Source organism: Dipodomys merriami, unplaced genomic scaffold, assembly GCF_024711535.1.
Source record: "Dipodomys merriami isolate MVZ:Mamm:240054 unplaced genomic scaffold, mDipMer1.0.p SCAF_21, whole genome shotgun sequence".
In the NCBI taxonomy this organism is placed as follows: domain Eukaryota; kingdom Metazoa; phylum Chordata; class Mammalia; order Rodentia; family Heteromyidae; genus Dipodomys; species Dipodomys merriami.
The window spans coordinates 16,728,010-16,755,709 of record NW_027203493.1 but is presented as its reverse complement, the minus strand read 5'-3'; the positions used below and the strand labels follow the sequence as shown (position 1 = coordinate 16,755,709).

The 27,700-nt window shown below is 40.6% G+C and overlaps 1 protein-coding gene and 1 pseudogene across 1 annotated transcript in view; one reads left to right on the top strand and one right to left on the bottom strand.

The window, feature by feature from the left end:
- The first annotated feature begins 1,175 nt into the window (after nt 1–1,175).
- Cat (catalase) overlaps nt 1,176–27,700 on the top strand; it is a 37,510-nt gene continuing 10,985 nt past the window's right edge. The window contains exons 1-9 of the mRNA XM_070032613.1: nt 1,176–1,315; nt 13,371–13,542; nt 15,534–15,644; nt 16,845–16,975; nt 17,760–17,864; nt 18,476–18,601; nt 19,967–20,158; nt 21,617–21,769; nt 25,193–25,331. Coding sequence (XP_069888714.1) covers nt 1,250–1,315; nt 13,371–13,542; nt 15,534–15,644; nt 16,845–16,975; nt 17,760–17,864; nt 18,476–18,601; nt 19,967–20,158; nt 21,617–21,769; nt 25,193–25,331 — 1,195 coding nt within the window. The 5' untranslated portion in view covers nt 1,176–1,249. The remainder of the gene's footprint in view (nt 1,316–13,370; nt 13,543–15,533; nt 15,645–16,844; nt 16,976–17,759; nt 17,865–18,475; nt 18,602–19,966; nt 20,159–21,616; nt 21,770–25,192; nt 25,332–27,700) is intronic.
- LOC138834100 (transmembrane protein 205 pseudogene) lies at nt 20,228–20,806 on the bottom strand (annotated as a pseudogene).

Sequence of the window (27,700 nt, the reverse complement as noted above, 5' to 3'; positions counted from 1 at the left end):
CAAAAGTGGAGCTGTAACTCAAGTAGTAGAGCACTAGCCTTTGAGTGCAAAAGCTAAGAGCAGTGCCTATGCCCTGAGTTCAAGCTCTAAGTGCTGGCGCAAAAAACAAACAACTCCCCCTTCTCCCCCAAAAGTGATCGAACAAGTTCCTGTCTGTAATGCACAACGAATTACAGCTGTGACAGTCACTGCCCATATGGGCTTTGGCAATATGAATGGTGGATAGTAAAAGCTATCAAGCAAATCACATTAGACTTGTATTACAAAGGTCTTTCTAAAATCAAGAACAATGTCAAATTTCCATGATTGTACACCCACTCATGCATGTAATTCTGTTGAAAAAAATCAAAGGTAAAAGCTGAGCCCTCTTAATTTGAAGATGATGGTATAGTTATATATCTCAAGACATTTCAAGGTATGTCTCAGAACCTGAGAGAACACATTCAATCTGCTTGGTTAAAGTGGGTGCCAGTGGCTCATGCCTGTAATCCTAGCTACTTAGAAGGCTGAGACCTGATGATTGACGTTTAAAGCCAGTCTGGACAGGAAAATATGTAAGACTCTTATATCCAACTAACCAGAAAATACCAGAAATAGAGCCATGATTCAACTGATAGAATGCCAGCTTTTGAGTGAAAAAGGTAAGGTCTTGAGTTCAAGCCCCAATAAATAAATAAATAAATAAATAAGATGACAAACTTGTCAGTAACTTACTGTATATTATAAATATTACCAAGCATTTACTTCCCAACGTAGATTGTTTATAGTTTGTTTTTAATAGAGATTGGTGATACAAAGTTTCAGAGTGCTTTTCTATGAAATAATATAGTTTTCTAATAAATAAAAATTCACGAATAAAGAATTAAGAAAGCATCCAACCCATCCTTCAGCAGCAACTTCATTTTGCACAGAGGAAATCCACATTGGACATCTGACTCTCTGAAGAACACAGTTCCAAGTCCTCCACTTGTAGAGTCACTCTGACTTTCCACTTATCACACCCAGTCCCCCCCCCCCCGCCCCTCCCCCGTTCCTCTACACCCGCCTCCCACAAGGAGCACTGGACTTCCAATCCCATCCCACTTATCCCTCCAGTGACCAATCAGAAGGGGCCCTCGGGCGGGGGCGGTGCTGATTGGCGGAGGCTGAAGTCATCTACTTCGGGCGCTGGGGCGGTAGATCTGTCCTCAGCCTTGGGTGGAGATCTCCCGACACTGCAGGCTGAGCTCTGCCTGGAGAGTTGGAAGCCATGGCGGACAGCCGGGACCCAGCCAGCGACCAGATGAAGCAGTGGAAGGAGCAGCGGGGCGCGCAGGTAGACCACATGCTCTCGGGGTGTCTTGCGGACCGGTGCAGGAAGCAGGGGCGCCCACGAGTAACGGGGCCTGGGCGCCTCTGCTTTTCCGGGGTGGCACTGGGCGGGGAGCCCCCCTCCCTCCCCCCCATTCCGGGCATGGGGGTGGTGTGCGGAAAGACTACTGACTACATCCAGCTGTGCCAGGGGGCTGGGTTCTGGGGCGCAGGGCCTGGGCCTGCAGGGTTTGTGGGTGGCGACCGGGCACGGGGCTCTGGAGTTTGCATTTGGGCCAGCTGGGACAGAGGTCACAGCTCTTGTGGGAGCTGCAGGAAGCAGAGCAGGCTCCTGAAATTACAGCTGCAGACGTCCACGCGGGTGGGAGCCCTGAGGGACCGTGTTTTGTAATCCAAGTGTGCCCCGTGTGAAGCCACCAAATAAAAGAATTAGCCCTTCCGTTATTCCAGGTAAAAACACCCGACGGGGCACTTCAGATCGAGCCCTACTAATAGGTGCTGCTTTGTAGAACTGAGTGCTTGCTGAGTGCTGATCCTTGTTGGGGCCAAAGTATTCAAATCCCCTTGAGGCTAGAACCACACCCTTGAGGAGTTCAGTGTGGAGACTGGGAGACTGGACTCAGAAACATCTCGCCATCCAGCCCCAGTACAGACTGTGTAGACGGTAGGCTGACTGTGGCTGCAAGCTTTCCCAAAGCAGGTGACACCTGCTTATGTTTAAAGAACAGAGGATTTTAGCCCAATGTAGATGAAGCAGGCAATCCTGTTCTGTGCCCTGGGGTGCGGAGTCTCAAAAGGGCACGTTGAAGAGGCTGGATTAGATTTTGGACCAGTATTGTGCTGCTGGTTAATCTGGCAGAAAGGACTAGAGCTGGGCTTTTCCCTCAGTGCACACAACACTTTCTCAAAACCAGGTTAATGTTCATGGACTGGGGGCTTGATGCCTCATGCTCATGGGTGGCATTCATGGTGCTGTTTGTGAGAAGCTGCCATTCTCCTAGCCCTCCTTTGTCTTTTGCTATATTCAGTCCAGTTTGGCATGATTTCTTAAAGTGAACCAGACAAACTTAGAAGTCTGTAACTAGCACATGCAGCTGGCTAGCGACAGGGTTAAGATTAGAACTGCCAGGACTGGCAGTGTACCCCAAGGGTTGCTAAATCCTGGTTCACACTGAAGTTTTATTGAATACTTGGTGAACTAAACAGATTATGGGGCCAGGCAGTGAGATTTTTTTTTTTATAAAACCGAACATATTCATTTTAAAGCCACTCTCTTTTGTTCTAAAACTGACTTGCCTCATTCTTGTTTGGGAGAATGATTAACTGTTGTTGAATCATGAAATCCTTACTGATTTTGCTGACACAGTTTGTCTGTGTAGGAAACAGCTGGCTCACAAAGCACATATATAATTTTTGTCTTTGCTCATGGTTTCCCATTGCCTTGTTTATTACCCTGATTGACACTTACACTGCTGTCTTGGTTCTCAATTTGTGTTCCTTTAAATTGTTTACTTAGGAGTGACCTCTACCTCCAAAAGGAATTCTACTTTTGCCATATAGCTTCAAACACTTTATTCTGAAAAATTTTAATTCAGAAAATGGAAAGAACTTCAGAGTTTACCCATATATTTTCCTATATATCTTTTTGTGGTACTAGGTTTTGAACTCAGGGCTTCATGCTTGCTTTACTTACTTGGCTGGTGCTTTACCACTTCAGCCATGCCTGCAGCTTGGCTTTTGGTTGGTTATTTAAGAGATGGAGTCTAGAGGACTTTTCTTTCCTGTCTAGTCCTGAATTACTATCCTCTGGATCTCAGCTAGGATTGCATGTGTGAGCCAGTGGTGCCTGGTATCATTTTACTACATATCGTGTGTGTGTGTGTGTGTGTGTGTGTGTGTGTGTGTGTGTGTGTGTGTGTGTGTGTGTGTGTGTGTGTGTGTGTGTGTGTGTGCGCATATGTGCATGCGCGTTAGTCCTTAGGCTTCAACTCAGAACCTGAGCACTGTCTCTGAGCTTTTTTCTCAAGGCTAGCTCTCTATTCCTTGAGCCACAACACCACTTCCCATTTTTTTTTACTAGTCAATTAGAGATAATAGTTTCAAGAACTTTCCTGCCCTGGCTGTCTCTGAACCATGATCCCCAGATCTCAGCCTCTTGAATAGTTAGGATTACAGATGTGAGCCAACAGCACCTTGCTGCAATTTATCTTTTTATAACAGGTTGTTCTATATATGTTCTAATAATCCAGTAGTTATTAATTTTTTAATGTATCTCAGAGTAAGTTGAAGACATCAGTGTACTTTACCTCTAAACCCTGAGCATACAATTAAGAATCCAAAATGCAATTTAGCTTGTAAGGTGGTATTTACAGAATGAAATACACAAATTATTCCACAGAGTTCAATAACCATATATACCAGTGAGTCTTAAGCCCTTATGAATACACCAAAGATAGTCATAGCCCTAACTGTTATAGTTTCTTCATGTTCTTTCCTGGTTATTCCCCCGACCCTCACACACAGTTATCCTAGGAAACCACTGATTTATGTACTATTTTGTATAAGGCTTCTTTCAGACAGCAAAAATGTTGGAAGGTCCATTCATGTTGTGGTATATATATCACAAGCTTGTCCTTTTTGTGCTGAGTAGTATTTCCTTATATGAGTTGATCATATGTATGTTAATTGTATATGTTTAGCATATATATGTGTGTGTGTGTGTGCGTGTGTGTGTTTCTTTATATATATTTAGCCTATTGCTGAACACCTGAGCTATTTTCAGCTTTTGGCCATTCTAAGTGGAGTTTATATAGAAATGATTACATCAGTCATTTTATCTACTTATGCTTTTATTCTTCTAACGAAATGTCTGGCTGATGACACATGTATGTGATCCCCAGCTCTAGGGATAGAGGCAGGAAGATCACAAGTTTAAGCCAGCTGCTACATTGGAGGATCCTGTCTCAAAATCCAAAACAAAAACTGAAATAAACAGAAAATTCCTTAGGAGTGGAGTTATTTGGTATAGGGCAAGTGACTGTTTTAGGAGAAACTGCTCACCTCTTTTCCAATGTGTTTGTATCTTTTCATACTCATACCAGCAGTAGGAGACTTCTAGATGTGTGTTAGATTTTATTTTCCTCAGCCAGGTGATTAGGAAGTCATCTTTCCCCAGAGATTTAACTTGCACTATATTGGGGATGAAAGATAATGAGCATCTGTTGACATGCTTATAGATGCTGTAGATGCTGTTCCTTTGTAGTATCTGCTAATAAATCTTTTTCCCTTTCAAAAATCAGATTGTTTACCTTTCAATTGTTAATTTAGAGTCTGCATTTTAAACTAAATTGTGTGTGGGCAAAGTACTGTAGTAATAGCTCCCAGTATATGCAGTAGTGTAGATGTTTTAGAAATTTATTTCTCTGTTTCGTGGTGGCCCAATATAGGGAGATTGCAGAATTTAGTCTATCCTTGTCTAGGAAGCCATTTATCCTATATTGTCTAAAATATATATTCCATATTCACTGGAATTGATTGAACCATTTTCTTGTGATATAGCGATGGGCTGGCATCACCTCTTTTTAAAAAATACCCTTTTTACTTCCCAACATTAAAATATTTCTGTTGCTCTTTCACTGGACTGTGAGTACTTCAAAATTTGGAACTGTGGGAGGCTATTTTGTTACCTCTTCCTTTAAGAAGCAGATGCTGGGCTTGGAGGAGTGGCTCAGTTGGTAGAGTGCCAGCCAATGGGCGAAAGCAACAGGTAACTGAGTTCGAGTCTTAAAACAAAAAAGAAGCAGATGCTGAGTGTTAGGCTGGATGGATCGTCCTTTGGACCCAGAGCATCAGTCAGTATGAGTGCAACTCATTGGGTATCTCCTGTGGACAGATAGTGTTGATGACAAGTGAATTGAACAATTAAATCTTTGTAGCTTTAATTATTGGGCATCGAGTCCAGTTCATGGACATGACTTGGTATCCACTTAAAAATCTCTCTCTTTTTCTCAAGATACATTGGCAGGAGAGGAACAGTACTCCAGACATCCTCATTCACTTTGAATGGAACCTAAACCCTTGCTTACTGCTTAGAGGGGGTGAACTATTCACTGGGGTCCATTCATTTCATAAGCAGCCTCTGATCCTCTTTGGTCACACTGGAGAATCTGAACTTTTCAAGTCTAACCCTTACTCCCTGGGAGAAATTGGGTCTTAGCCTGTCCATCTTGTGAGCAAGTTATCTATATGAGGGTCTGTGCTTCTCAGGGTAACTCTGAAAAGAAGCATGTTGGGGTTACACTGCCAGTGTTGAGGATGGAGAGGGAATTCACTCTTCTTATTCACAGGCATGCATTTCTCATGGGAAATACCTACGAGTGGGATTTGCACAGCCATAGCCAGACACTGAGAGGGAAGGAGTCCTTCCAGGCTCTTAATTCTTCTACTCCTTAGCCAATGCCTTCCTAGATCATGCTATACATTTTTTCTAGGTGAGAAAGGAGAGACTGACTTTGAGATGTAAAATAACCAAATATAAATTTATGTTTGCTTTTGTATTTGCTTACATAAAGAGAGTAAAGGGGTCTTTTTCATTTGTGGATCACTTACCCTTTTTTATTTTCTATTTTTTGGTGCCAACACTGGGGCTTGAATTTAGGGCCAGGTTGTTTTCCCTTAGCTGTGTGTTCCTCCCGCCTGCCCCGCCCACCCAGCCCAGCATGTGCTCTATCATTTGAGCCATACTTCTACTTTCAGCTTTTTTTTTGTTGGTTAATTGGAGATAAGACTCTTAGGGACTTTTGTGCCTGGGCTGGCTTTGAATTAGATCTCAACCTCCTGAACAGCTAGATTACAAGTGTGAGCCATCGGCATTCAATTTGTCCTTCATTTTTTTTAATCTTTCTTTCCAAACTCTTATTTCTTGTCTTTTGGAAAGATTGCAAGACTAAGCCAAGTCTTTGGGCTGACAGACTTACTTATGACAGTTGCAAGACAGAGAAAATTCTCTTTTGCAATAGCTATTATTTTGTGCAGTTGAAAGGCATTATGTGTTATAAGCTATAGGGCTATTCCAAATACTTCTAATTATTGAAAACCATAACAATGTTTTGGTGATTTCTGGCTGGAAACTTTGAAGTTGAGAGAGAGTGAAAGAAAGGGAGAGGGAGAAGGAAAAAGAGAGAGAAAGAGAGAGAGGTAGATTTAATCTGGGCTTATAACAGCTCTATGAGCAAGGAGTCTGACACTTATTATTTTCCTTAGAAAGTATTATTTTACTTATTATTTTGTAATAAAGTGATCCACTATTGATCTTCCTGGGACTCCTTGGAATCACTTTTAATTTTCTTCTGTCTTTTATTTTCATCACTATGCAGTTAGACACGAAGGATAGGCAATACTTTTTACTTTATTATTAGCTTGAGACCTGTGAAAGTTGTCAGAATCTTGTGTCAAACCTTAATAAGAGTAAGAATAATAATGTGATCACAAGGTACTGAAGGAGGGGATCTCAGAAATGTGTGCCTGCTAACAAGAGCTATGTACAAAAGATTTTGTTTTTAGAGCTGTGTTTTTTTTTTTTTTTTTTAAACAAGGGGCCTTGTGGCCTTACACGAAACTACTTAATTCTACAATTGTCTGCATAACCTTGGTCAGCGCCACCCTTGATAGTTGCCCTTGAACACCTTGCTAGTAATCAGAATTATTACTCAAAATAATTCATGCAGTACCCCTCACTTTGCCTCTGTAACTTTCCCTTGCCCCTGTCCCCTTGGAAAACATCCATGGTTCCTATGACATGCCTGTGCCTTGTTGTGGTGCTCCTGGCTTATTTCCAAATAGATGGGAGTGTTCATGGATGAGCCCCTTCCTTACCCCCCCCCCCAACCCAGTTTGACAGGCCAGTAGCAGATAGCATGCTTTGGAGATAGCTTTCAGTGCCTTGATTTGTCTGAAGTATTGCCATTTATATTCTTTATCAAGAACATAGCTTCATTTTTTTCTTATCCTTTTAGATTTTAATTTTGTCTAAGATATATTGTTTAGCATTTTATTGAATATCTTATTTATTAAGTGCCTGTGGTGGTCTATATAGACCAATATAGGCAATGAGTAAAATAGAATGAAAGCTTATTTTTGCCTATTTAGAGTTCCTAACATATTGATTTATAAACAAGGCATCTGTTTACCAAGACAAGGTCAATTTATGAGATATCTAAGTGATGTAAGACTATGCTAGTGAGAAAGTCTTGACTTATGACCTTGAAGGCATAGACTCCTTCCTTCCCCTCCAGCCCCCTCTTCTTTTTTTAAAAATTAGCTATTCAAGAAAGGATCTCATTGTGACATTTTCATGCATGTATATACAGTGTATTCCACTTAATCCTGCCCTGCTCTATCACTCTCGTTTTTTCCTTTTTTTTTTTTTTTTTTTTTTTTTTTAAGAAATGTCCAAGTTGTCCTCACACTTTACAATCCTTTTGCCTGAGACAACTGAGTGCTGTGATTACAGGCATTTACCACCACACCCCAACCCAGCTCTCAATCTTGAAGAGAATCAAAGCAAAGTCTCAGCTTGTGGAATTCATTTATTTATTTTGTATTTGAGAAACCCTCTATTGCATTCTCTGTAGAATGTGTTAAGATAGAAGAAGAAAGCAAAAAGCAAGAAAGAAAGGAAGGAAGGAAGAAAGAGAGCAGAAGAGAGAAAAAGAAAGAGGCACACCAAGTGATCCAGAATTGGGAATTACATGGCTGACACGGAAGCTATGATCTATCCTATTATCTGCTGATAAGCTCTCTGGACAGGGCCTAGCATTAATCTTACCTCCACAGTTGACTAATACATGTTTCATATAGTGCTAAACTCTTACTCTTGATGAAACATGTTTGTGTAAGAATAGTAGAATAGAGCCTGGTCGATTTCATATGTAGGTATTATTAGCATTGTTGAAACATTCTGCTATTATTTTCTCTCTCTTGCTTCAGTCATTCTCATACTTCTCCAATTAAACATTTTCCTTTGCCTATTCATTACAAAAACTCTTTATTATGGAAAATGCCAATCCAGTATTGAAGGAGAAAGGCTAGCACTTCCAAGTGCCTGTCCCTCAGCCTCAGTAACAATCTTGTTTTTTTTCCTGTTCCACAGTCTCCTTCCATTTTTCTGAAGCAGATTCAAGATAGGGCATCGTCTCATGCTAACCTTGTGTATCACCAAAGGATGAGAAATACTTCATAATACCACTGTCACACCTAAAAACATCTCAGTTTCCCGATTGTCTCTGTGAGGAAGATGACCGTTGCAGGTCTACACTGATCCCCAGAAAGACCTGAGCAGCTGGTGTGAACCTTGCCAATGAGGTGGGCTTTATACTGAGCACTTGCTCTCCTGAGACGGAGTAGGACATGGTTCAGGTGAGCCTGAGTGGACATCAGGCACAGCTAGTAGCCAAGAAGATGTCAACAGGTCAGCCTGGTAACGTACAGATGCTACTTTTCTGGAGAGAGCTCTTAAGGAGATCTAGTCTTGTTCTATCTTTAAAATATTTTATTTCTTAAAAAAAAAGCTAGTGATCTTTTACTGAATTAAAGAAACAAAAAGATCAAAATTGAAGAGAATTTCTTAGCCAGTTCAACCTCTGTGTACTTACCATATTCAGTGAATAGCCCTCACTATTTAAATGGGATTAATAATATTTATCTCACAAGATTATTGGAAGGCTTAAGTGAGAGAACCCACCCATTTATTTTAGTAAACTTTATTGCCTGATGATATTATGATGATGATGATTATTATTATTGCAGTGCTGGGGGTTGAAACTAGGACCTCACACCTACGGGCAAGTGTTCTAAGGCTGAACAATAGCTTCCTGTGTTGCATTCTTTCCCCTCCCTCCATCCCTCCCTGTCTCTCCTTCCTTCCATCCTCTGTCCCTCCCTCCCACCTTCCCTCTCTTTCTCCTTTCCTCTTTTCCAGCTTTCTTCTCTCTTCCTTCCTTTTCTTTCTTCAAGCACCTGTACTGAGGCTTGAACTCAAGATCTCTTGTTCTCACTTGGCTGGCATGCTACCACTTGAGCTACACCTCCACTTCCTGCTTTTTGCTGGTTAATTAGAGGTAACAGTCTCACAGACTTTTCTGCCTGGGCTGGTTTTGAAGTGTAATCTTCAGATGTCAGCCTTCGGAGTAGCTAGGAATACAGGTGTGAGCCAACAACCAGCACCTGGCTGTTACAATGTTTTAATCTCAACAAATGTACCATCTTTCTCCTACCTGCTAATGAATACTCCTTCTTTTGGTTTAGGCTAGTTACTTTTACCTGATGCCACCTTAAACATTCCTGAGTCAAGGCATTTTTGCCTTTCCAGTCTTTATCCACTGTCGTCTTTTCTGTGCTGCTGACTTCTAAAGCTTTCCTGCCATACTTGTTCTGAAGGCAAATTCCATATGCATGAGCATATATGAGGAAAGCGATTATAATTTAGGACAATTGGCTTATTAGGGTAGGGAAGTGATGAGATTCTGAGTGCTCCCTTGAATCAAAAAGCACAAGTTTTCATTTTCTAACAAGACTGAGGTCAGAGGACCAATGGCTGCACATCCAGCATTCCCACTCTAGGATCCCATGTTTGCTGTCATTGGGAATGACCAGCTATATTGTACTTTATTTACCTGTTTATTCATTCTTTTAACCTACTCTGCTTCAGCCTGCTTTGAACATGTGGTTATATTCTTGACCATGCCACCCTGGCCCTTCAGTCACAAGGGAACATGATATGTTTCCTAGTGGCAGCTCCTTCCTTGCATTACAAGCAGTCTGAAGAAGGCCAAGATATTCTCAAGTACCTGGGTGATTGCAAAGTGAAACTGGAATTGGGAACCGCTGACTTGGAGCTGTGGGATGATCCATTGTGTAAATGATACCTCAACCTCATTAGCTATTTTTGCACGCATCTTGGTATCTGCTTTCATACTCTTATAATTTTAATGCGCGTGCGTGCATGTGTGTGTGTGTGTGTGTGTCTGTGTGTGAGAAAGAGAGAGAGAGAGAGAGAGAAAGAGAGAGAGAGAAAGAGAGAGAGAGAGAGAAAGAGAGAGAGAGAGAGAAAGAGAGAGAGAGAGAAAGAGAGAGAGAGAGAGGATGAGAATAGATATATGGAGAGATGTCTCTGTGTGGTGACAAAGCATCTGGAGAGTAGACAGGTTCAACTTGTCCCGCTTCATTTATTGAAGTTTGACTCATCCCATAGGCCAGTAATTCTCAATTCCAGCTTCACTTTGGAACCACCCAGAAGCTTGAGAATATCCTGGCCTTCACCCAAACTGCATTATATCAGAAATTTCCATAGGGCTGACCCAACCATCTGGTGCTTAAAAAGCCTCCTGGATGATTTCTATGTACAGTGAAAGTTGAAAACCAGGTTTTAGGTTTGAAGTAAAGGGGAATGTAGGTGGTTTTGGTCTTTATTTGTCTGATTTTTTTTTTTACATGAGATGGAAAAATGAAAGTATATAGAGTCACATGTATTAACAACATACATATCTTTAGAGGAGAATGATGTAATTGTGCTAATTGTCTTCTTTCACTTTTGAACTTGGAAAAGTTGCTACCCTACTGGCCCAGGGATCTGGGTGGCAGGGTGCTTTTGCTGTTTTTGCTATGAAGTTGCTTTTTTTCCCCTTTCCCTTTTTTATTTCATTTTAATTTTTTATTGTAAAGATACTGTACAGAGGGGTTACAATTACATGAGTAAGGTAATGAGTACATTTCCTATCCAGCATTGCTACCCCCCTCCTTTGTTTTTCCCCTACTATCTCTTCTCTCCCATCCCTTTCACCTTAAAAAATATATATTGTTATTGTAAAGGTGATGTACAGAAGTGTTACAGTTACATAAGTCAGGTCATGAGTACATTTCTTTTTGAACAGTGTTACCTCATCCCTCATTTTCTCCCAGTTTTTTTCTCTGGCCCCCTCCCCGACAAGTTGTATAGTTCATTTTCAACATAGTATCTAGTGAGTATCACTAGATACCACCATTTCTGTGCTCTCCCTTACCCTCCCCCAAGTAGAGAAACTTACATACAGCACAAAAAAAATTTAAAAAAGGCAATAAAGAAGAAAAAGAGACCCCAAAAGCCAGAAAGCAAAATAACATAAAACCTCTTGTTTCCATTTAGTGGAGTTCATTTTGTGAATTTTCATTTTATATATTTTTTTTATTATAAAAATACTGTACAGAGGGCTGGGAAGGTGGCTCAGTGGTAGAGTGCTTGCCTTGCATGCCTGAGGCCCTGGGTTCGATTCCTCAGCACCACATAAGCAAAAAGAAAAAAGCCAGAAGTGGCACTGTGGCTCAAGTGGTAGAGTGCTAGCCTTGAGCTGAAGAGCCGAGGGACAGCGCCCAGGCCCAGAGTTCAGGCCCCACGACCGGACCAAAAAAAAAAAAAAAAAAGTACTGTACAGAGGGGTTACAGTTACATGAGTAAGGTAATGAGTACATTTCCTATCAAGCATTGTTACCTCCTCCTTTGCCTTTCCCTAACTATCATTTTATATGATCATATATCCATAACTATTGAACCTATGTGATCCTCTCCTAAGAATATCCGCCTTTATCAAGTTGTCTTCTTATACCTACTAAAGTGATGACGAGCGTGTGCTGAGCCTGTGGCCTGCATTACCTATATTAAACTCTTCTAATTTATATCTTAACTCTGAGGGATAGTTCTGTCTGTTTTGATGGTGAAAATTTGAGACTGAGAAATAAATAGCCTGTGAGGGCTGCATAGTGGAGAGTGTGCAGAGCTGGAACTTGAATCTAGTATTTGATCCCAGCACTTACGGTTTCTCCTGGTTCTGGTTGGCCTCTACCCTGATACTGCCCCTCTCCTCCGCCCCAACTTTGGATGATGGGAATTGAACTCAGAGTCTCCTGCTCACTATGCAGGTGCTCCGCCATTTGAGCCATATCTCCTAGTCCTTTTGCCTAGAGATAGGGTCTCATTCTTTTTCCTGGAGTTTGCATCAGATCATAATCCTCCTACCTCTCTCTCCTGAGCTTCTGGGATTACTGGCATGTATCACCACACCCAAGTCTGGCCTCTTCCCACTTTGATATGAAAATACCTTTACTGGGCAAGGAGGATTTATTCTAAGATTTTTTTTTATTCATTGTCTTGGACTTTTATAGCTTTATTGTTGTTGTTACAATGTGCTAGATAAAGAACATAGAGCCTCTTTCATGCTTCAAGGGCATTCTGCCACTGAGCTACATCTTCTAGCTGAGGAGTTTATAGTTTTTTAAGTATCTGTTCCTCATTCTATCATCTTCTAGAGGAGAGGCAAGCATTAACTTTGTGCTAATATGTGAGCCAAATATGGATGGAGAAGGGAAGTTATATATCGATCCCAGGGGTAACTGAAAATGGAAACTGGGCAATTGAAAATGAAGTCTTTATTAGTAAAATAAAATGTCTCATCTTAGAGACATTCAGTTCCTCTAGAACATAAGTGTTATAATCCGTTTTCCAGAAACAAGTCATAAGTAGTGATAATGAAAGCCATGGGCTTTTGCTTTCATTGAAAAGAGAAACTTCAAATAGCAGGTCCATGCTTGAGAGCAATAAATGCACAGGGCCTAGACGTGCGCGGTGTGACAATGTCCATGTAAATGCAGAGTGAAGTCTCTGCCAGCAAACCGCTGGTGATTTGTCTTCTCACTGTTAGTTCAGACCTTCAGTGCTAAGTGCATATGGCCCTTTTGGGAGGTGCTATCTGTCCAGGGGTTCATGTGACCCTTTAGAGTAGGTTTGTGCTAGGCAGAAGGCAATTATGCCATCTTTTTGCTCCTAGACTCCATGTCTTAGCAGGTTACTGTTGACATTTGTCAAGCACTTCTGAGAGCATGTTTTATAGGTTTCAGTACTTGGAGCACAGGAAATTAAGAGAGTTAGAAAGAAGATGTAACAACTACATAGAGATGCGCTCTGTGATGATGTAAGTTAATTCTGGATTGTACTGACGGTCCTGCACACTCTTCCTTGTGTGTTCCTGTAGAAACCCGAAGTCCTGACCACTGGAAGTGGCAATCCAATTGGAGACAAACTTAATATTATGACTGCAGGGCCTCGAGGGCCCCTTCTGGTTCAGGATGTGATTTTCACTGATGAAATGGCGCATTTCGATAGAGAGAGAATTCCTGAGAGAGTCGTGCATGCCAAAGGAGCAGGTGAGAGCTTTGTCCTTCAATCACAAAAGAACGTTGTCAGAACATTTGGGCTAAAACTATTTCCGAAAGGATTATATGATATATAGTGGAAGTGCTAAATCTCCATTCTTGGGAAAAAGGAATAGATAGAGGAATAAAAAACTAAATGACAAGGATTTTTCTGGGTTTGATACACACACACACACACACACACACACATACACACACACACACACCACACACACACACACACACACACACACACACCACACACACACACACACCCCTACCTTTCAGCCAGGCATGGAGGTGCATATCTGCAATTCTAGTGCTCAGGAGGCAAAAGCAGGGTGATTGAGAGTTGAGGCTATCCTGAGCTGCACAAGAGGGGGACTTAGGTCACTGATAGAATGCTTGCTGAGCAGGTGCAAGATCCCGGGTTTGATTCCCAGCATCTCCTTCTCCTCCTCTTAAAAAAAGAAAGAAAGAAAGAAAGAAAAAAAGCTGGGTGCTGGTGGCTCACATCTGTAATCCTAGCTACTCAGGAAGCTGAGATCTGAGAATCACAGTTCAAAGCCAGCCCGGGCAGGAAAGTCTGTGAGACTCTTATCTCCAATTAACCACCAGAAAACCAAAAGTGGCACTGTGGCTCAAGTGGTAGAGTGCTAGCCTTGAGCTGAAGAGCTCAGGGTCAGCACCCAAGCCTAGAGTTTAAGCCCCACGACAGACCAAAAAAAAAAAAAAAAAGATCCCCGTAGCCTTCCATTTCTTCTATCATATAAAAGTACATAAAGATAACGATGCATAGGCTGTAATTACAACTGGATTTAAATGAGGGAAAATTGGAGCATAGTTGGGTTACACTTGTGGGTTTGTGGTGACTTTTTCCTTCTCTTCTGTCTAAAAGTTGATCATGAGTCTGTGATGGAGACAGAAGACAAGAATAGTATTTAAAAGAAATCTAAAAATTCATAGCTGGGAAATGATATGATCCTAGCTACTCAGGAAGCTGAGATGTGAGGATCCTTGTTGAAAGCCAGTCTTGGCAGGAAAGTCAGTAAGACTCCTCAACTAACCAGCAAAAAGTTGGAAGTGGAATTGTGGCTCAAGTAGTAGAGTGTCAGCCTTGAGCTAAAAAGCTAAGGAATAGTACCAGGCCCTGAGGTCAAGCCCTAGAACTGTCATACATGCACACACCATCTCTCTCTCTCTCTCTCACACACACACACACACACACACATACACACACAGACGCACACACATACACACACAGACGCACACACAAACGAAAGAAAGGAAGAAAGAAAGCTAAAAAATATGAAAAAGTTTTGTTAAAAGGAAGAAAAAGTTTTTCTTAGTCTGTGCTTACATACTATCATATATACACACATGAAAAATAAAAGGGAAAGAAAGAAGAAAGCTAAAAATTCAGTAGGAAAAAGCTTTGTCAAAAGGAAGAAAAGTGTTTTTATTTAATTTAATTTTTTTAGTGTGCCTTGGACTTTCTAATTTTCTCCCTAGATGATGAATTTTATTCTTCCCAACCTTCCTGTGTGTCTTCCATCATGACTTGAGATACTGTTCATGGTATGGTTTGGTAAAGTTTCGCTTCTTCTTCTTCTTTACCTACATTTTCTTCTTTCCTCTCTGTTTTCTTCTCTCCCAGTCCCTCCCTGTACTTCAAGTCCCTCCGATATCTATGTCCTTAGGTCAAGAGTTGTAGTACTCTTTTGTTTTGTTTTGTTTTTCACCAGAGAAAACTGGAACCAGGCACACTGTCACTCAGAAATCTGGCAGACTGAAGCAGTCCATATGTGCTGTTCTCTTTGAGCACAAAATGATGGTTGAATTTTGCATTTTGCTTTTGTGTTTGTACATCTTTTTATCATATTAGATGTTCCCAGAGGCTAGTACTAATCCATCAGTCCTGTTACCTAATGTCTGTTGAGGGCCTGATGGCCTGATGGCCTGAGTAATAGTCTCAGTGAGAGTTTCTCTGTTTTTCTCATCAGGTGCCTTTGGCTACTTTGAGGTCACACATGACATCACCAGATACTGCAAGGCCAAGGTGTTTGAGCATATTGGGAAGAGGACTCCCATTGCTGTCCGATTCTCAACTGTTGGTAAGTAGGTTGGTTTACATAAATGGTGCTGCTGAACTCACTCTGTGCTTTATTTCGGGCATTTGTAACTTAGTTTCAAGAATAACTTTGTAGGAAATGGGAAATTAAGAACTCCTCCAAATTTTAGCAGGTAGGAAAAAATATTTGGAGATAGAGAAGAAATTGCCTGTTTGTTAAAGTTTTAGGAAATCACCCTTAAGCAGAGGCTATTCCTGCAATTCGGTGACATTTACAAGAACTTTCCAGAAGTGGTTGCCTTAAAGGGGAGCATGGAGTGGAGATATAGTATTCAATCACCATGTAACAGTTGCTTTTACTGAGACATTGTACATATATATTTATAAATAAATATATATTTATATATAAATACATATGTAAATACATATGTAAAACATTTATGTCTACTTTGATAGCTGGGATCATTGCATCTCAGAAGGCTTAAGTGATTTCTTTCATGTTACAGAGCTAGTAAGTTTTTGAATCTATCATACTATAGCTCAACATGTCACAGTTTCTGAGTAATTAGGTTTCTGTGTCATGTTCTGTGCATTTAAAAGTACTGTGGAATGTAAAAATAAATGAGCTTAGCCGGGCACCAGTGGCTCATGCTTAAAATCCTAGCTACTCAGGAGGCTGAGATCTGAGGACTGTGGTGCAAAGTCAGCCCTGGGCAGAAAAGCCAGAAGTGGAAGTATGGCTTAAGTGATAGATCACAGCCTTGAGTGAAAAAGCTAAGGGATAGCACCCGGCTCCTGCACTCCAGCCCCATACTGATGTAAAAATAAATAAACAAGTAAGCAAATGCATATAAGATAAGAATGAGCCTGTATTTTAACTAATTTTCTTAATATTACCTTCATAGTTTTGACAATTCGCTTTCAAGATAATTCACTGCCTTAATCTTATAATTATTCTCTTCCCTATTTTAATGATAAGATAATGTTACCAAGTTATTTTATGTCGAATAGATAATCTTTTTAACAGTTGTGAGATATTCCCTGTTATTACTCTAAATTAGTTATTTTGTTTGATGTAAAGACCAAAATTAGCTGGTAGCTTGTGGAAAAGTTGCCCTAGGCATTTAAATACCTAATTTACTTCTATAAAATAGATTGGACTGGATAGTTATAATGAATGACTTTGATTCTTGGATGCAAAGTCCAGTGGCTTGTGCTTCATGTTCCTGCTTGAATCTTCCAGCTGGAGAGTCTGGCTCAGCTGATACAGTTCGTGACCCTCGTGGCTTTGCAGTGAAGTTTTATACGGAGGATGGAAACTGGGATCTTGTTGGAAATAACACCCCCATTTTCTTCATCAGGGATGCCATCTTGGTAGGTGATAGAAGACTTTGTGCTCTACAAGTTGATTTGAATTGATCTAAAGTTTGAGGATAAACTGAGGGAAAAGTAGAATGAAGAGAATTTGGGTTGTTTGGACTGCCCTTTTAAATCTATTTGTCTGAACTTAATATCTTTTCATAAAATAAATTAATAGTTATCACAATTATCACAGATTTGCCCTGGAGACAGAAAGGCAGAGAGAGAGAGAGAGAGAAAGAGAGAGAGAGAGAGAGAGAGAGAGAGAGAGAGAGAGAGAGAGAGAGAGAGAGAGAGAGAGAGAGAGAGAGAGAGAGAGAGAGAGAGAGAGAGAGAGAAAGAATGATTTTCTTTAAAGGGATACTTTGAATGTATTTGAAATACTTTAGGATATCTGAGGTACTACTTTTATATATTGAGTAAATATATTGAGTAGACCTTGTTAGCTTAAAACACTAGGACTAGCTGAACACTGGTGGCTCATACTTGTATTCTTGGTTACTCAGGAGGCTGAGATCTGAAGATGGAGGTTCAAAGCCATCTAGGGTACAACAAGCCATGAGACTCTTATCTCTAATTAACCACTGAATAGCCTGAAGTGGAGAGGTGTCTCCAATGTTAGAGTGCAAGCCTTAGGCAAAACAGCTAAAGGATAGCATACAGGTTCTTGAGTTCAAATCCTAGGGCTATGTTATTCAGAATTATAATTCATAAAGTAACAATAGACAATGTATCCTATAAGACACTGTACTAAATAATTCCTCTAAACTTAGATTTTGGATTCTCTCTCTCTATTTAGTTTCCATCCTTCATTCATAGTCAGAAGAGAAATCCTCAGACACACCTGAAGGATCCTGACATGGTCTGGGATTTCTGGAGCCTACGCCCTGAGTCTTTGCATCAGGTGAGGAACACTTCCAGCTTTCAATTTATTATAAAATATCCACTGGGATGTGATTGTTAGTAGGCCTTATGATGTGCTTTCCAGTTTAGGCTGTTATATTTGAATTGGTTTCTGACTTTCCTTTGGGGATACTTCCTCAGATTTCTGATTATGAAGTGTTTTATAATGACTGATGTTTTTCATTCATAAGCCTTAAATGAGGATACTAGAAACCTGGAAACATTGCTGGAATATTTAGCCATATTAAAGATTAAAATTTCTAGTCTCAGTAAAGTTATATATTAGGAAATGAGGGAAAAGTAGTACCAAACTGGTTGGGTACTAAAATACAATTTGAATAACAAGTTAGGCTGTTTTTCGGATTAGTTTCAGCTTTCTTTCTTAGAATTTTGAGTCATGATGTTAATGATTTATGTTTCATCATGCTTTAAAATTCTTTTGTGTATTGCTTGTTGTAGATGCAATAATCATGGTAACTCTTCCCAGGGAAATTCCTGGTATATTGTTCCTGGTCTTTAAGGGATTTTCTAGAAATGGAGGAATGTTTTAAAAACATAGGATGTTTTGATTTAGATGGAAAAGAGTTCAGGCTTTGTATCTCTGTTCCTTAGGTTTCTTTCTTGTTCAGTGACCGAGGGATTCCAGATGGGCATCGGCACATGAATGGATATGGATCACATACTTTCAAGCTGGTTAATGCCAATAGAGAGGCAGTTTACTGCAAATTCCATTACAAGGTATATATTGCCTATGGGGCAGAGGGCACAAGGCTCCTACTACTCACTTCCCCTTACTTTTTTTGAAGAACTGAATAGAGATGAAGATTTTTTTTCCCACCTTTCTCTTATATCCACTGGTAAGGATGTATAATGTAGATAGACTTGATCAGCACCATGAATGTATTATTTGTTCCCTCCCCCATCTCTTCCTATGCCATAGTTCTTTTAGGCAAAAACAAAAGGCATAACAAAAGGCAGAGTGCAGGGGTGGAGAGATATTAGCTGAGCACAATTTCAGCAGTTCATTTGATCAGTTATGAAACAGAATTTAAAAAATAGTTTCAGCATTCCAGTGTATATCTCAAGCAAATGAAATCAGTATGTTTAAGAGACGTGTGTACTCAATGGACACACAATAAACACATTTACAACAGCTGAGAACTGGAAGTGATGTAACTGTCTATCCAGCTACTGAGTAGTTTGAGAATGTGGTTCATATACAACACAATAAAATTTAGCTACAGGAAAAAAAGAGTCTTATCATTATGTTAACATGGCTGAACTAGTGTTAGGGAACTAAGCCAGGTACAGAAGGACACACACTGCATGATCTCTCTTATGTGGAATATGAAGATTGATCTCACAAAAGTTAGCAGTAGACTGGTAATAAGAGGCTGTGGAGAGAAGAGTGGAGGAAAGGATGGGAAAGATAAGTTACAGTTAGACAAAAGGAGCCAGAAGTTGTAGTGTGCTCATGGCACAGTGTAAGTGATAACCTGTAGGTTACCACTGTATAATAGATATCTCAAGCTAGAAGAAAGGATTTTGAATATTTCACCATAGAGAAGTGACAAATATTGAGCTAAATATGTTTAAGTTGTTTATATAATGGATACATACATACAACTATCACGTTACCCAATTAATTTGCAGAAAATTTTCTGTTTTTCTATGTCTGTTAAAAATAAATTTAATTAAAAATTACTTCATGAAGCAAAGGAAAGTCCTTTAGGTTTATCAATCTTTTGATTATTTTTAAAGTATTTGATTTCCTGATTCAAAGAGTGATGACTATAAAACTTGAGATATTGAACATACTAAGGGTAAGAGATGTCTACTTTAAGCATGAAATGTGTAGATAGAATTTGCTTGATGTTCAAAAGAATCAGGATAAGGAAGTAGGACTTCTTATTAATAAATTTATTGCTATTAGTTTGAACAACAGAAATATTGTCATAAGACAAGTTCATTCTCTGGGTAGTATTACTTATAATACTTCAATAACTTTTGGTTAAGAGTTCAAGCCCCAGGACTGGAAAAAAATTTTTTTTTATCACTTGGCCAATAAGTTTCAATTTGAGCTTCTTTCTTTTCATTCTGTAGACTGACCAGGGCATTAAAAACCTCTCTGTTGAGGATGCAGCAAGACTTTCCCAGGAAGATCCTGACTATGGCCTTCGAGATCTTTTCAATGCCATTGCTAAAGGCAACTATCCCTCCTGGACTTTCTACATCCAGGTCATGACCTTCAAGCAGGCAGAAACTTTTCCATTTAATCCATTTGATCTCACCAAGGTAAGTTCGAAACAACTATATTCTTCTTGTTTGTGTTTTTGTTTTTTTCATTTTCAAAGAAGCATTTATTTACTCACAGGGCCCATGCTGCAGGCTCCTGAGGCACAGCCCGTTGCTCACTAGACAGCCCAGGTTGCAGAAAGTAGACAGGCCATGATAGTGGAAGAATTACTGGCGGAGGGCACTGTACTTGGGGTCTTTCTCTTGCGGCTGGCGGTAGGGGTTGGGGCCCTGCTGGCTGCCGAGTACCTCCCTGCCCAGGCCCCACTCCTTTTCCATGGCCTGCAGGGCCCACATGGCAGTCATGGTGTGGGGCGCCAGCCAGCGGGCATTGATGGTGGCCAGCGTGAGGCTTAGGAGTATCAGGCAGAGCTGCCTGGCCTCCCAGAATGTAAGCTCAACCCAGGCACGCTGAGGAGCCAAGATGTGAAGATTGGTGAAGGCACAGCCCATGGAGATGTAAAAATAGAAAGGGAAGAGCTTGCTTTGCCCAAGACTTGAAGGTATGTCAAGGAAGGTTTTGGGAGAGCAGGAAGCCTGAGGTGAAGGTCACCCACATTTGCATGCCCCGGGCACCTTGCAAGACCAGTACATGGATCACCTTAATCAGACCTCCTGGGTCCCCGCCATCTTCCATCTTGCAGCCCTGGAGTCCTAAGGCGGAGCCGATCTGGGTCGCAGGGGACCAGATCACCAGGACCACCGGGAATGGTTCAGTAGCTCAGGGCCGTGCTTCCCCGAGAACCACAATTATTTCATTCTTAAAGTCTTATCTGGACTAATTAAAAAATAATTCCACTTAAGTGTCCACAGTGGTGAGGCGCTCATAGATAAGTGGTTGTTTCTGGTAGCTTCTGAATGAGCGGCCTCCAGTATCTTGTTCCCATGCTTCTAGTCAGAAAGCTCACTGGAATCATGTCAGTGGCTTTATTTATTGCTAATGGCACAGAGTTCATTTTCTTCTTTGGAAAGACGATACTGGGGAATTGAAATTAGGATCTCATACTTGCTAGACAGGTGCTTTACCACTTGAGTGATGCTCCCAGCTCTCTTTGCGTTAGTTATTTTTCAGAAAGTGTCTTGCATTTTTTGCCCTTGTTCGCCTGGCTCAATATCCTTCCACCTACACATCTATGGAGTATCTGAGATGACAGATGTATGCTACCACACTGTTTTTTTCTTGTGGTTAGGATGGGTTTTTTGAACCATGATCCTCCTAATCTCTGTCTCCTACCTGGCCCGAAGGGAATGAATTTTGAAAAGCTGATGAATTTTTTGCTCTGGGGGAGTGCCAATATTTACTACTTACTGTTGTGAAAGATTCAGCTGATGATTTTGCTTGATGTTCTTAGCATGTTTTGGAGGCTAACAGTTATTTGCACTGGCCTGATTATATTTGAAAGCTGGTGTTTTATGGGTCCCTTTAATGTCCCTCAGTAACTATGGCATTATTTTTAGATTTGGCCTCACCATGACTACCCTCTTATCCCAGTTGGAAAACTGGTCTTAAACCGAAATCCAGTTAATTACTTTGCTGAGGTGGAGCAGATAGCATTTGACCCAAGCAACATGCCACCTGGTATTGAGCCCAGCCCTGACAAAATGCTGCAGGTAAGTGTGGTGGGCTGCAATGGTCTTATACTGAACACACACACACACACACACACACACAATTACAGTGTGTAATAATCTATGCAAGGAATTAACTAGAACATTCCTTTGCACCTGGGAACTTAGTTCCTGTAGGACTCACTTGGATGAGCCATCCTTAGATGGATTGTTCCTTGCATTAACCAGTGGCAAACCAAGTTCTGCAGTAAAATCCTTACACATGTGAATGCATGAATATTTACTCTCCTGATTCTAACAAATTTTAATAATACAATAGAAATGTCTGAGGTATTCTTAGGTAAAAGCATGGTTTGTTCAGTGTATAATTGACGGAATAGTGCTATGTGATTATGGCACCTTGGTCAGCATACTTTATCCATTTTCTGTTCTGTGGGGATGCTTACATTTTTTCTGTCTATGAAAGCAGATCTATGGATAATATATATATATATATATATATATATATATATATATATATATATATATATATATATATTTTTTTTTTTTTTTCCCCTTAAGAGAATCAGGCTGGTCTAGAACTTGCTTTTCAACCCAGGGTAGCCTCATAGTCTTTGTTCTCTTGCTTCTTTGTCTTGTAAGTGCTGGAACTATAGGTATGTATCATGTGTCCAGCATCCATAGATGATTTTTTTATGAACCACATTTATACTGCAGTGAATTAGTCATCTATCTTGTCAGTGTTGCTAGGCTTTCAATATGTTTTAAATCACTTTCAAATATTCTCTGCCAAGAGTACAAAGAGTAGAAATTCTACTTTGGACCTAGACTCAATAGGCAAGGAATTGGCTTAATAATTACTGTGAAGATCAATCTTTTGTGTTTTTGGACTATGAACATGAAACAGAGGTTACAGATTATGCCTTCAATCAGACCACAGGGACTGAAGGTTCCTGCTTATGTAAGTTCTGACTCCTGGGCAGACTTTAATCTTTATGGAGGGTAAGCTAGTGTGTGTATGTGTGCTGGTACTAGGGCTTGAACTCAGGGTGTAAACACTGACCTTAGCTTTTTTCTTCAAGGATGGTGCTCTACCACTTGAGCTACAGCTCTATTTCTGTCCTTTTGTGGTTCATTGGAGATAAGAGTCTCATGGACTTTCTTGCTCAGGTTGGCTTTCAGATCTCAGCCTCCCCTGAGTAGCTAGGATTACAGGTGTGAGCTACCAGTGTCCTGGTAGGTGTTAATTTTTTCTAATGGTGGTAGCAGAGTTTGAGCTCAGTGCCTTGTACTTGGCAAGCATGTGCTCTACTACTTGACCTATACTTCCAGTCCTTTTTACTTTTGTTATTCTTCAAATAGGGTCTCACATTTATGCCTGGGCTAGGCTGGACTGTGATCCTCCTATTTATATCCCCTACCCCTATATAGCTAGGATTGAAAGAGGTACAAGGGCACTCAGGGTTTTTATTTATTTATTTATTTATTTTATTTTTTACCAGAGACACATTTTATTGACAAAAACAAACACATACTCAACCTGAAAGGCTGGAAGGAAAATTTTCCAGCAAATGGACACCATGAACAGGCCACAGTAAAATTACTAACATAAGATAAAATAGAATTCAAATTGAAATTACTAGGAAGAGACATTCCTTATTGATAAAGGCAACTCTCCACTAGGAAGATATAACAATGCCCTGAATCCTGAAGCATCCCACTTCATCAACCAAATACTACTTGACCTAAAAACACATCTCAACACATCATTCTCATCCATGGATAGGTCATCCAGGAAAAACTCAATCAAGAAACTGCAGACCTAAATAACTACATTGACCACCTAGCCTGACAGACATCTACAGACTATACATTCAGCATCAGAATATACATTCTTCGCAGCCCCAAAAGTTAAACTTAGAGCCCCAAAAGTTAAACGCCCCCAAAAACAAATCCTCAAAGAAACAAGGTTTTTTTAAAAAAATTATTATTATTGGTTGAGATATTGTCTCACAAAACTTTCTGTCTCCTATATAGTGGGGAGCTCAACAGACATGAGCCGCCATTCCCAATTGTTCTGTATAGATTTATTTCATATGCTATCTGGAGCTTGAACTCTGAGCCTAGGTGCTATCCTTGAGTTTTTTTTTTCTTTTACTCAAAGCTACTGACCTACCACTTAGGCCACAGTTCTGCTCCCAGCTTTTTCATAGTTTCTTGGAAATACAAGGTCTCATGTACTCCCTGCCTGGGCTGGCTTTGAACCATGGTCCTTAGATCTCTGCCTCCTGAGTAGCTAGGGTTATAGATGTAAGCTATCAGTGCCAGCTGTTCTGTATAGCCACACAGTAGGATGCATTATTCAAGTGGGATTTGATGTGGGGAGCCTGTGGGGAGGACTGAAGTAACTCCTGAAAACAGCTAATGAGCCTGTTGCTTGGGCGGTAGCAATTGGTGTCTTAGTAGATAGAATTTTCACTTACTTTTTTTTGTTGTTGTTGGTCATGGTGCTTGGACTCAGGGCCTGAACACTCTCCCTGAGATCTTTTGCTCAAGGCAAGTGCTCTACCAGTTTGAGCCACAGCTCCATTTCCAGTTTTTGAGTGGCTAATTAGAGTCTTATGGGGATTTTTTTCTGCCTGGGCTGGCTTTGAACTGTGTTTCTCAGATCTCTGCCTCCTGAGTAGTTAGGATTACAAGCGTGAGCCACTGACACCTGGCTTTCTTTTACGTTCTAACAAAGTCATATTACTATGTTTTGAGACTTTACTCAAAGTGTCAAGCAAGACCATTACGAAATGGGAAAAATAATTCAAGTCACAAGGGGAATGTCTCTGGAGTACTTGACAGTGCTGGGATGGCCTTTCCTTATTCCCATAGTCTGCAGTTAGAGGAGTTGGGTCATTTGCTCACATGGTAAGGAGGTGGCTTTGTCCTTAAGGCCCAGCAAGGAGGGATGGGACAAGGCCTGAGTAATGCCTAGCTTCAAGTTAGAGTCTGGGACTGGCCTCACTGTGCCCATTTCCCAACCTGTGGATCTTCACACATAAACAGGGTAGGTTGCTCAAGAAATACACAAAACTGGAAGGAAAGGATAGAGACTCCTGCCAGGAGCTGTTCACGGCTTGTTGGTATGTCTGTCTTTGTGATAGAGATGGAATCTAACATCTCAGTTAGATTCTAGCAAATCTATGTTGTAATTTAATACTTCCTTTAGAATAGGACTGCCTTGTGATTTTTGGCCTAAGAGGTATTGTGGTGACATGTGAAGTTTATGGTTGCTCACCTTCATTAAAGATGTTCAATTAGGAAGAACTCATAAATGAGAAGAGCCTTGTTTTTGTTCAAGGAGGCTGGCCAGGGTTTCGTAGTGACTATGTGCTTTAAAGTTTAGGATAATATCGATGAGCCACCTCCTACTTCATGGGTAACTCACAGTCAATGCCTGTGCGTTTACTACTATAGGGTCGCCTTTTTTCCTATCCTGACACTCACCGTCACCGCCTGGGACCCAACTATCTTCAGATACCTGTGAACTGCCCCTACCGTGCTCGAGTTGCCAATTACCAGCGTGATGGCCCCATGTGCATGTATGACAATCAGGGTAGGTCTGGAGACATTGGGCAGAGGGCATGGAGGGTGTGGTGGGGGAGAGGTACCCAGTCACTGGTTTACAAACTGGCCCCGTGGAGCCTCCTGTATAGGGACAGTGCTCTACTGAGGCTGCAGGTGAACAGCCAAGGATGTCTGGTGTATCAGTTAAGGTTTCAACTGCCTGGGAACCCCTCTTGTTTGCATCTATTTTAGGTAGTCTATTTAGAAAGTTCCCATCTCAGCTTCCATGTGCTGTCTATCCCCTAGTTAAAGGCAGGCAGAAAGACCTTGCATGTTAGCTGGAGTCGCGGATCTAACTTGGGAATTACACAGCATCCAATTCCTTAAAGTACTTCTCCAGTCAGCAGGATGTATTCCCTTGGCAAGGCCAAGGCCAAGAGCTCATGTCTTCTCTTTCTTTTTGGCTTGCTGTTGAGGCCATGGAAAAGCAGGTCCAGCTAAAATTGGGAAGGAACAGAATGAGCTGGTAGGAGGGGAGAAGGGAGCTAGAGCAGAACCTAATTTACTTATATATATCAGCTGGTGAGATGGCACTCCTGCATTTTGATTTTCTTTTACAACTCATTTGTCAAATTTATGAAGTTTTTTTCCTTTTAGTTGCTTTTTGGATGCTCTGTACAAATATAGCTCTGGATTTGATTTCTTATTCTAAGCTACTGAGCAGAATGTTTGATTAATTTTTTTTTAATATTCCACAATTTAATATGGTTCTTATTTTTTTAATATCCTAGATAAGACCCACATTTCATTAATAGGCTACTTGTATAGATCCCTTATGAAGTTTTTATTGATGCCTGCATTAAAACAAAATTTATTTATCTTTTTAAAAAATATAACTTTGTTGTTATTAAGAAGTTGTACAGAGGGGTTATAATTCCAAAGTTTATTTTTCTATGGTAAAAATAATACTTATACCCTAAATAGAATCTGGAAAATAGATGAGAAGAGAGAAGGAACTCCTCAGGCCTAATACCCAAAGACACAACTTACATTTTGTTCTATTTCTTGCCATTCTTTTCTGTGAATATTTTTATATTTTTTACTACAATTTTGGCTACATACTTTTGTGCATTACTCTTGTTACCATAACTGCTAAGCCTTTTAATATATTTAACAAGTTTATGTGGCTTCTTTCCCTTTCTTTCTTTCTTTCTTTCTTTCTTTCTTTCTTTCTTTCTTTCTTTCTTTCTTTCTTTCTTTCTTTCCCTCTCTCCCTCCCTCCCTCCCTCCCTTCCTCCCTCCCTTCCTTCCTTCCTTCCTTTCTCTTTTCTTCCCTCCCTCCCTTCCCTCCTTCCTTCCTTCCCTCCATATCTCTCTCCCTCCTCCCTCCTTCCTTCCCTCTCTCTTTCCTCCCCTCCTCCCTCCATTCCCTCCCTCTCTCCCTCGTTCCTCCCCCTCCATACTTCCCTCTTTCTTTCCCTCCCTCCCTCCCTCCCTCCCTCCCTCCCTCCCTCCCTCACTTCCTTCCTTCCTTCCTTCCTTCCTTCCTTCCTTCCTTCCTTCCTTCCTTCCTTCCCTCCTTCGTTCCTTCCTTCGTTCGTTCGTTCGTTCGTTCCTTCCTTCCTTCCTTTTTCTGTGTTGGTACTGGGGCTTGAGCTTTTTCACTCAATGCTGGCTTTTACTTGAGGCACAACTCCACTTCCAGCTTTCTGTTGGCTAAATGGAGATAAAACTCATGGATGTTCCTGCCCAGGCTACTTTGAACCAATATCTTCAGATCTCAGCCTCCTGGATATTTAGGATTACAGGCATGAGCTACTGGTACCTGACTTATGTGATTTCTAAACTCATTGTATTAGGTGGTTGCAGTGTTTCTGCACTTTTAGATTTATAAAGACTTGAATTGTTATTGTATATTTTATTGTGTTGTATTACTGCCTAAAGTAGTTGATATTCACTGAGTCTGTCTTCTGCCATTTCTTATTTTTATTTATATTCCTTGATTCTTTTGTTATTGAGATTCTTGTCTATTTTGAGCTTCCTTAATAAGTAATTACTTTGTGTTTACTGTTACAGTGACATACTTAAGAACAGTCTAGTTAAGGATGCTTTTGACATACTCTACCTAGTATTGGAAGTAGAGCCTTTGGGCTGTGTTCCTGCAGCTCAATGAAAGAGTATGATTGTTCCTAGTAGTCAGTGCCTTGAAGACAGCTCCCACCATGAGTAAAGGTCAGCTTATTTGGAAATACAATTTTTAAATTACTCAAATAGCTACATGCCAAAGAGCAAATTCTTAGTGTAGAAAACACTTTTTATGTAGACGTGATTGACCCAAGACAAATTTCTTGAGCTAATCACAGTGTTCCACAGTGGTCTGGGGTCTTCCCTCTACAACCCCACTTGCTGCCCCCTTAC